Here is a 10,249-nt window from a genome sequence, read left to right as displayed (position 1 = left end):
CCTGCCGGGGCACCGGGACCCTCCTCCCGCCCCCCACGGGCACCACGCCGCACAGGAGCCCATCTGATGCCACCAAGGCCACCAGAGGAGGGGGAGGTCTGTGCTCAATTATCGGTAATAATAATAACAATAACAATAATAATAATAACCAAAAGAAGAAAAAGAAGATAAAACGGGACGCAAGGAAGGATTATCTTCGGCAGCATCTTGCGGTGGCTTCTCTGGCGGAGATAGAGAATATATATCTATGTACAGGCAAGGCAGGGAGGGGGGCGGCGCTGGCACCAGTGACCCCACGTCCCCTCCCCTCCTGCGCCCTCAAGGGACGCGCTGTCAAGTCTGTAACTCGCTAGGTGATCAAGTCCCAGTCGAAATCATCAGGGATTTCCTCATTGGCACCTGGTGGGGGCCCCGGAGGCCGAGGGACCAGATGGTGAGCTGAGCCACAAACAGGGAAAAAGGAAAGAAAGGAATTAAAAAACGTTAGAATAAGAAAAGGTCACACTTCTTCACAGCGTGCCCCTGGGCAAAGGAGAGCATAAGGGATCTGGGCCCTCTCCCTTCAACTGCCTAACAAGCAAGAACATCACTGGCATGTTATGCTCCCTCAGACAACACCCACCAATGTATCTACAGGTGGCCTCCTGTGAAGCTCTCTACAGAAGCTTCTACAGAGGCAAAGTTTCAGCTTCTCTAACTTCCTTTAGAGCTGACTGCTGATAGAGCACAAAGGACTTCATCAACAGAAGCTTCTCCTGTAAAGTTGCCTTCAGGCAACCAACTGAGGGTGAGGCTGAGCCAGAAGATTCTGTGGAGTGAAGGAAATGAGGCCACTGAAATCCTAAACCCTGCCAGAGTTACAGCAGGGCCCTGAACAGAGGGCCACGTGCAGTCCAGGCTCCCTCTCTGCCCTCGCTGTGCCATTTGATCAGTAAGTGCTTTGGGAGAGCTGCACAAAGGGCTGGGGAACAGTTCAACCTCCACTGATGTCACACGTCATGTCACCCTCACCTGGGCGATTGTATCCTGGAGAGTCCTGGGTAGAAATCTGGTACATCGGGGATGGCCCAGAGAAGAGATGGGGAGGCTGGGGCTGACCATAGGAGTTGACTGTGAAAGGAAAGGAATAAAAAAAAAAAAAAAAAGAAAAAACCTCTTAATGTTCTGTTCAGCTGCCTTGGCCCTGACTGGGTGGCAACTCTGCCACAGAGCAACTCACTCAGACCCACGGGATACTGAGGAGATGTTCAGCTGTTGGGTCCTAACTGCAAGCTATAGCTTGGTCAGGGATCTTGTTCTTGGAACCAGCAGGAGTTTCTCTATTATTGTAAAAGAAGAAAATTTTCATCCAGAAACGCCAACAAGCTGGCTCAATATCATCCATTTAGTTCAGTACTAGATGACACACACCATCACATTTCTACCAGGACTATGATATTCTCTGTGCTCTGCTTCTCCTACCCCTTGTCCAGTTGGCATTTCTCCAACACGGCTGCAAGAGCTTTCTTCTTTATGCACCTGCAGCTCCTGCCAGCTGGAGCAGCACTCTCTCTACCCTGCCATTACTTTCTGCTGGTCACCTACAAAAAACACCCCCCCACTTCTCCTTTTCTGGTGTAGCCTTTGAAATGTACTTCTGGCTGGAGAGGCTGCGTGTCAGTGGTGTGCATCACAGCACAGCCTCACTCTCTGGAGCCAGGGGGACCCGAGCTGCTCCAACAGCTCTGGCAGCAGAGCCCTGAGCTGCTCGCTGCTGCCCTGCCTGGCAAGGCTCAAGCAGCTCAGGACAGTCACAGAACTGGGCCCCTCCCCACTGCAGGTGACAACCAGCCCTGCCCCTGCCCCTGCCGGGGACACGCCTGTCACCCTCCCTCCCAGCTACCTTGGTTCAGGGGCTGCTCCTGTTTGCCGCTGTTCAGGGCGCAGGAGTCAGAGATTCGGGAAGGCTGCTGTGGGCCCACCAGGTGAGGGAGCTGACCAGTCTGGGTGAGGAAGTGATTGAGGGAGTCACAGAGGTTGGCAATATGATGCTGATCCAGCGTCCAGTTCTTCCGCTCGGCCTGGCGCAGACTCTCCATCAGCTCTGCGGGTGACAAAGGACAATGTCAGAGGCTGTGGCCTTCCCTGCAAAGAGTTTTCATCTTCTACCCCTAAATCCTACCTGCTCCCCACAAACCCAACTTCACTGCATCAAACCTGTCACCAAGCTCCTGGAGATCTCCATATCCAGGATGCTGTCTCACTGACTCGGGTAGGGGAGGGAAGAAGAGTAGGAGGGAAAAATCTCAGTCAGCTTTCTGACATACTTTTATGAATTAATTCCCCCTGCTGCAAATTTCTGCAGCACTCAAGAGCTTCAGGACCTTTAACAGAACCCATGGAGTAGGACACCTCATTTACAAACAGAAGAGTTGAGTCATTGAGAAACCCACGGACTTCAGGTGGTGACACCGAAACAAAGGTCTGGGCACAGCACTCCCATATCGTAGCCACTGAGTGCCTAGGCCAACACTGACCTGAGAACTGGGAGTGCTCAATGCTGGACCAGTTCAGCCGGTTTACCATCTTGAAGCTTTCCTTCAGGGAGTCAATGTTGGAGCACCAGTCCGGGGGAAAGGCTGCAATGCAATGGGGACAGGATTATTCCGAGGCAGACCGCCCTTCCCCTCAGCCCTTCAGGGAAAATGATGGCCCCTCTTCACCACCAGCGTGATGCCACAGCAGCTAGAAAGCCTTCCTCCCCTGGAGACCAGGAGTGGTGCCTCCTCCTGCACTTGGCACCTGCCTCACCCTGCATCCCTGAACAGAACCCCGAACCCAGTGTCGGCGTGTCCCTTCCTTCGCTGAGGAAGCACTTTCCCTCTCAGACTGCACTCATAACTTGCTTTCAGCTCTTCTCCACACACAACGTGGGCACTACTTAAGGGCTGCTGGCTGGCAGAATTTCTGTCTGGGGCTCCTCACTGCTCCCTTCTCTCCAGATCTCTTCCCATACTCGGACTCACCGAAGCCAGCGCTGCTGATGGAGGCCTGCGACTGCTGCTGCTGCTGGTGCTGGTGCGGCGGCTGCGGGTGGGAGTGGGGGTGATGCTGCTGGTGCTGGTGGTAGCCCCCGTGCTGCATGGGGGGCGGGTGCATGGACATCACTGGGGGAGGCCCGTAGCCTTCTCCGCCCTGCTGCTTCCCCCCCTGGGATGGGCAACCCTCTGGGGTTGGAGTGTGGAGTGGGGGAGCAGCACCCACTGAGGAAGGGCCTTGCTGCTGCTGCTGGTACATGTAGTAGTTGTGGTTGGAGGGCTGCATGTCCCCAAGGAGAGAAGAGAAACCTGACGAGTAAAAGAAAGAGGAGAGAGCTCTAAGAGCTGACTGGATCAGACCTCTGCCTAAATGATCCATCTCTAATTTCAGACTGCCTGTCCTGCTGTTCTGAAGCTTTTGGGGTGTCCCACCACTGTCACCCGCACGGTCACGCCCTCGCCGGGCTCCACGTTCTCTTCAGAACTAAAGGCTCTGCAACAAAGCTCCACCAGGACATAAACCTCTAGTACAGAGTTCAGCACTTAACACTCCTCCCTGGCTTTTTCCCATATTTACTGAAGTCACTTGTGCTCTGCTGAACTGTCATGCACGTCACCAGAAATGACCATTACGCAAACTTAAATGACAAAACCTTTACAGAACAGTTAACTGGATCAATCTGAACTGCTGTTCCCAAAAGCTCCCTTCAGTTCCCACCTTAAAAGCAGCTTGGTCAGGAACCTTCACAGTTTTTCTCACAGAAATCATTACAAGTCACACATTCAACTGCTTTTGCACACAGAGCACTTTATATGCATCAGGGTTCCTTGGTAGCTCTTCATTCCCCCTGACTGACTGGGTGTGTCATTTCTATCCTCTTGTGTTTCAGGGATCCCCTCCATGCAAAGGCATCAGGTGTTCTCCACTCTTCCCCACAGCAGGAGCTCAGCACACCTCCTATGTCTGCTTCCCCAGTTCACTGTCCCCTTATGTTGTGGAGCTCTGGGAACAGTTGCAGGGAAGGGCAGGACATGCCACTAACCCAAGCTGCCCACGTAGTGCCCTGACTTGACCATCCTCCAGCAAGCATCAAGATTTGCACCAGATCCAAAATCAATGCTTAGATCATCCTACTACTGCACTGGGGCAAAATTATGAGTACTGCCACCCTGACTCAAACCCTGAAAAAAAAACCCAAAGAAACAAACAACAAAACAACAAAGAACAGAGATCCAAAATCAATGCTTAGATCATCCTACTACTGCAGTGGTGCAAAATTATGAGTACTGCCACCCTGACTCAAACCCTGAAAAAAAACCCCAAAGAAACAAACAACAAGGAACAGAGAGCTGCTAAGCTTTTAGAGAGGAGATACCAAGTCAAGGTTCCTCTCTACATTTCTGTAGCTTGCTCACTCACAAAGCCTCACACAACAGGCTCCTGCCAGGCACCTCCAACGCCAGCATGACCAAAGCAGTAAAATACTGCACTTCCATTTCACTGAAGCTCCAAGTTCACGTGGCTCCTCCTAGTGCAGCAACTTCATCTGCACTGTATGACGTTTGACAGCACACGTTGAGAGGCTGATCTAACAGTGCACTCCTTTTTACACCAGACTAATATTCCGAAGTGTGTAAAGGCAGGAACAACAACCGTAGATTTTTCTGAGGCGTTTTTGGTGGCTTCCCACCTCATCCCTACAACCATTCTGCCCTCTGGTGGCTGCTGCCTCGGGCCCAGAAATGCAAGGTATGAATGGAGTTGTGGGCTCCCTCTTCCACACTCAACCCACACAGCTCAGCTCTCTTGTACAATCCCGGTTTTAACAGACCTGAGCAGTGATGAGTTTTCACTCTCCTTCTGGAGAAACTCCACATGGAGCCATCCCCTCCCCCTTTGACAGACTGAATACTTCTCCAACACGCTTTTCTTCAGGACTTAAATTCTCTAAGCTTCTGCCATTTGCTTTTAGTATTTGCTTTTGTACCTACACCAAGTATTTTTAAATCATTATTCTCTTTATTCTGAGAACTAGGGGGAGCAATAGATATAGGACATGCAGATTTATCTGCTCCTGCTAGAACCAATTACAACATGCCAAAGGAGGGAAGTCTGTCTGTACAGGCTCCTAAATGAGGCAAGACCTGAGGGTTACCAAGGACAGAGCAGTGGACAATTCTGAGGGCAGACACCTGCCCACTGCCCCGCCACTCACCGTGCTGAGAGGAAGATGACTTCTCCAGCATGGATTTGTAGAGATTTCGGAAGGACCAGCTAAGATCCTGGAAGTTGATCTCAGAGTAGGAGAATTTGAAGTCATGGTTGGCACTGTACAGTGGGGTTGGCACATCAGCTCCTTCGCGGCCCTGCGCCCCTGCTGCAGTGGAGGCCACATCCACAGGCCCTGCACCCTGCTAAGGAAGGCAGAAGTGAGGCCTTTAGCTTGCACTAGGTTTTGTAACTTGACACAGGGATCCAGAGGCTAGATACAGGTAGAAATGCATGGACAGCCTGTATCACCTCATCTCCCAGCAAACCTTCCCCATGCTGTTTTCCTTGAGGAAAATCACCACCAGCCTTCCTCTGCAGTGTGCTGGCTCCAGCCTTTCCTTAGCCATCCAACACCATCATGCCTGTATCTTTATCCCCATCCAGCCCTTTGTTAAAATTCACTCCCCCTTACTTCTCTCTGCAACTTCAGCTTCCTCCCTTCTGTTTACCTTTGCCCCTGTATGACCATTTTCCTGACTCCCTCTCCACTCTGCTGTCCCATCCTCGTGCTCCTCCCGCTCTCTCTTCCCCCCTCCCACACCACAAGGCTTCCATCCTTTGCCCTGCTGCTCACCTGGCTGTAGTTGGCAATGGGGGTTGTGCTCTGGAGTGACAGCTGAGGGGTGGCCTCAGGTGGCAAAGAGGCTTCTGTGCTGACTGGAACAGCCCCTCGGGGGCTTTTGCTTGCCTCTTGCTCTGGGGAGTCTTGTGGTATCTGTGGATGGGGAATACAGAGAAAATGAAAGGAGCAGAAATCAAAATAAGATGGAGAAGTGAAACTGCAGATGATAAGCCAGCTCCCTGCTGTAGAAGTTGATGTCTTAGGCCCAGTCCCCCACTTCTCTAAGTCAGTGAGGAGTCAGGATAAAGTACTTTAAGCCAGGCTAACTTTGCTACTGAACAGCAGCAACGGCCCATCAGCAGGACACAGGAGTTGGTTCATTCAGTCCCAGCCCTTGTCTCCCCCTCTGTACCCCCTGCCCCCACAACAGTACTACAGTCTGGTGCTGGAAAACTTGGCCCACGAAGGGAATTCCCCCTCCTGCTCCATGCTGCCTGAGAGAACACCACTCACGTCATCGTCCGGAGGATGCCGCCTCTTGCGAGAGATATCTGGACACGTGTCTATTGTCCAATAAGAGCCCTGGAAAGAAGAGCCACTGGTGAATGCACGACTAAACCAGAGCTTCCTGCAGCAGGGAGTTACTGACTCAAAGCATGCAGCACCAACTAAACGTAAGGACCACCCTCCAGCACATCAGACAACCAGGACGTGGGGGTTTGCAAGGGGTCCCTCTCTTGCACTGGGGTGCATTCTGCAGTGAGCTGTGATGCCCCTGGTGAAGGCAGAATGCTCTGCATCCCCACCACTCCAAGGCAGGACACCAAGAGCAAAGAATGTTTAGATACAAGCCAGGCCAGCTCCTTTGGGCCTGCACATCCCCTCCAGCACCTTCCTCACCACATGGACTCGTTCCTGACCGATGAGAGCCAGCTCAGTGTCCAGCGTGGGCACGGGCAGCTCCGAGTGGCTCCTGCCCATGTCTGTGGGGCCCCACCCTGAGCACTGTGCCCAGCAGGAGACACTGATGTGCTACAGTGCACCCAAAGAGGAGCCACCATAACCACTAAGAACTAAAGCAGGTGATGTGTGTGCAGTTCACACAGAGATCTGTTTAGCCTGGACAAGAGAGGCTGAGGGGATCTAACCACTGTCTTCAGCTGTGTAAGGAGATGACAAAGAAGACAGAATCAAACTCTTCTCAAAAACAAACAGCACAAGAGGCAAAAAACCCACAAACACAAACTATAGCAAGGGAAATTACAAAGACAGAATCAAACTCTTCTCAAAAACAAACAGCACAAGAATAAGAGGCAAAAACCCCACAAACTATAGCAAGGGAAATTACAATCAGGTATAAAAACAATTCTTCACAATGATGGTGGTGCAGCACTGGGACAAGCACCCAGTGGTGGTATCTCCATCCCTTCAGACACTCAAAACTCAAGGAAGAGCTCCAGTTGTCCCTGCCTGGGAGTGGGATGAGGGTGTGTGCTGACTTCCAGAGGTCCCTTTCGACACAGATAGTCTATAATTATGTCTGTTGTTTTCTGAATAAGTATAGAGAGAACTCTGGAGGATGATTTAGCTCATTTTAACCTCCAACTGAAATCTCAATCAGTGACATCACAGGACAGGTTTTCATTATAAGCCCAGCCCAACATGCCACTGAACACCTGCAAACATCCACTTAAGTCAGTTAGGATTTCCTGGAATAAGCCACACAATCGATGGTATTTTTGAGCTGTGATCTTCAAAGACACACTACTTCCATTTATAGATGCCAACTGAGACCCACTTAGTCCTTTAAATATAACCTGAAATAAAAGGCCTGAGCAAGTGGCCCATTCTGGTAACTGTAGAATGGGAGTGAGGGGACAATCCTTCTGCCTAAATAAATAGCTCCTTGTCCCTGCCATCTCCTTCTGCTTGCTTGTTCAGGGATTTTATTTTTTAACAGTAATAATGCCTGCATGCCAAAACACCAAGTCTTGCTTTTGCTAGCAATTCTCCTTTACAATCTATACACACTAACAAAGCTTTAGTAGCCCTTACTTAGCCAACAAATTCCTAAATTATTGAGTTTTACTTGAAAATGACTTCTACAGAATTGAACTGTCTGATGGTGATTTTTTCCCCCCAACACCAAATGTTGTGCAGTCTAAATAGGAGTAGTTCTGCTCTCAGTCCCATGGGTCTTGACTCCATGAAACCCACGGTGTCACATCAGAGTCCTGCCATTCACCAGCACCCACTATGGTCTTCCAGAACAGAACAGGCTCCACTAGCCCCACCTGCTACAAAGACCAAGAAGAAAAAGAAGCAAAACTAATAAAATACATCCAACCCCATTTTTAACTTCTTCCAGTATCTTTAAAATCAACTGAAGATCACAGATAAGAAAAATAACTGCTCAAACCCTTGAGGTCCCTTTACAGGTTCCCTTTAAGTGAACGCTTCTGTAGCCAAAGTGCTGCAGTAAATCTTACTACTGCTTCCATTTTTGCCTACACTTTAGGTTTCAAATTCCAACCATAAGTGAGAAAGGGCAACCCCAGCTTCTTCCCTGCAGTTGTGAACTGCCTGCCCAGGAGCATGCACATTTCTTACCTTCCCAGGGTCATCCCTCGGCCGAGGCACCTTCCGAAAACACTTATTCAGGGAGAGGTTATGGCGAATAGAGTTCTGAGGAGAGAGCAAGAGATCCAGAGATAAGGGATGTACTGCCACAAGATCACACAGCCTCCTGAGTATGCCCAGGAGGGGGCAGAGAAAACAGAAGGGTGGTGCAGACCCAAAGCCAAAGCTCGCTACCCGTGCCCAGAACAGAGCAGAAGAGAAGCTATGGGAAGGAGACAAACGGATGAGGATGAGTAATATGGGGCTAAGCCATCTCTACACCTACAGAAGGTGCAGTGGAAACAGTGTCTGTGAGGCAGAGGCTGGCACTGATGTGGGGTTTGTGGGCTATGTCTTGTTTTTCTTGGTGGTGGTGGTGGGTTTTGTGCACGCTCCTTCTTAAGGGGTCACCACATACACACAACAAAATTCCCTGAGGAAATGGGACCTCTAGCTCTGCATCTTCTCCAGCTGGTCACCTGAGTTTCACAGCTGTCTTTTTATTTTGCTCAGTGAGGGGATTTTGCACAGAACTAAGAAAATACACCTTATAATCAGAGAAAAGGGGTGCTCCAGCAATGCAGGACTCACCTTCCAACCAATCCCGGCGTTTTTGTAGTAGGGGAAGTTGTCGCAGATCCAGCGGTAGATCTCACTCAGTGTCATCTTCTTGGCAGGAGAGGAGTTGATGGCATAGGTGATCAGAGTGGCATAGCTGTACCGTGGCTTCCCATCCTGGTGCACTGCAGCCTCGTCCTTACTCAGGGTGGCATTGGGGTCTGTCGGGGAGCCGGGGGGACACTTCCGGGCAGCCCCCGGGGGTCCTGCTTGGGAGGAACCCCCTAACTTTTCTATAGTAGCCCTTAGAGTAAGCTGTGGGAGCCAGTCTATGGAAGTGAGGCTGCTTTCCAGGTCAGAGGCCATGGTGCTGGAAGGAGTATCTGTGAAGAGGAAGGAGCAGAAAGAGAACTCCTGAGATAGAAACAAGGTGAACCCTAAGAACAGAAACATCCACCTGCATTCCTCCTCTGCTTCTCCCTGCCACAAATGCTGTGTGGAGATCATCCTGCTCAATATACCTTATTCACAGCCAGGCAGAATCATCCAGAAAGGTGTCTCTGGGAGGACTACCCTGCTATCAGCATTGCTAGGACACTCTTAGCCAGAGCAGCCCACTGTTCCCAAGTAAAGAACCAAGATGTACCCAAAGAAAGTGGAGTCTCTTCAGCAGCTGCATCACATTCACTCCTTCTCTACATCAGCAATATAACCTTGAGATCCTTCACCAAGGTTACCTGTAATTCAGCAGGCCTGCTTGTCAGGTGAGAGGCAGATCACAGCTAAAGGGGATAGTCCTTCACGCTAAATACCAAACACAATTCCATGAAATCATCTAGAATGTCAGAACTGTGGCTACCTTAATGTGGGAGAGGCTCATTTCTCTGAGGCCTAACCTTTCTTTCTGCCCCAGGTGACACTGTCAGGAAGCCTGCTCCACAGGGCTGGGGTTACACAGCTCAGTGACAGCACCAAGATCACAGAATCATAGATTGGGTTGGGTTGGAAGGGACCTTAAAGATCATGTAGCTCCAACCCCTCCAGGATGGGCAGGGACACCTCCCACTAGAGCAGGTTGTGCAAGGCCCCATCTAACCTGGGCTTGGACACCTCCAGTGATGGAGCAACAACGTCCCTGGGCAACCTGTTCAGTGTCTCACCACCCTCACAGTGAAGAACTTCTCCCTCACATCTAATCTAAGTCTACCCTCTTCCAGTTTG

The 10,249-nt window shown here is 50.6% G+C and overlaps 1 protein-coding gene across 1 annotated transcript; it reads right to left on the bottom strand.

Moving 5' to 3' along the window:
- Positions 1–335: 335 nt before the first annotated feature.
- FOXJ2 (forkhead box J2) lies at positions 336–9,394 on the bottom strand. The gene is made up of 10 exons (XM_008944367.1): positions 9,062–9,394; positions 8,462–8,536; positions 6,365–6,433; positions 5,864–6,004; positions 5,234–5,429; positions 3,006–3,326; positions 2,517–2,618; positions 1,883–2,083; positions 1,012–1,110; positions 336–438 (listed from the first exon to the last, which is right to left on the bottom strand). Exons 1-10 carry the CDS (start codon positions 9,392–9,394, stop codon positions 350–352), a joined length of 1,626 nt encoding a protein of 541 aa, XP_008942615.1. The 3' UTR covers positions 336–349.
- Positions 9,395–10,249: the final 855 nt, after the last annotated feature.

The sequence above is a fragment of the Merops nubicus genome, unplaced genomic scaffold (assembly GCF_000691845.1).
Source record: "Merops nubicus isolate BGI_N331 unplaced genomic scaffold, ASM69184v1 scaffold16247, whole genome shotgun sequence".
NCBI lineage: Eukaryota > Metazoa > Chordata > Aves > Coraciiformes > Meropidae > Merops > Merops nubicus.
Note: the sequence above shows the minus strand (reverse complement) of the source record. Positions and strands in the feature narration are given on the sequence as shown.

What these genes read in the sequence shown, in the direction of transcription:
- FOXJ2 (XM_008944367.1), bottom strand. Translation starts at nt 9,394, where the DNA reads ATGGCCTCTGACCTGGAAAGCAGCCTCACTTCCATAGACTGGCTCCCA. An exon ending in GTCATCTTCCTCTCAGCACG is followed by an intron (nt 3,327 to 5,233) that starts GTGAGTGGCGGG and finishes TTTACTCGTCAG; the next exon opens with GTTTCTCTTCTCTCCTTGGG. An exon ending in TCCAGGATACAATCGCCCAG is followed by an intron (nt 439 to 1,011) that starts GTGAGGGTGACA and finishes TTTGTGGCTCAG; the next exon opens with CTCACCATCTGGTCCCTCGG.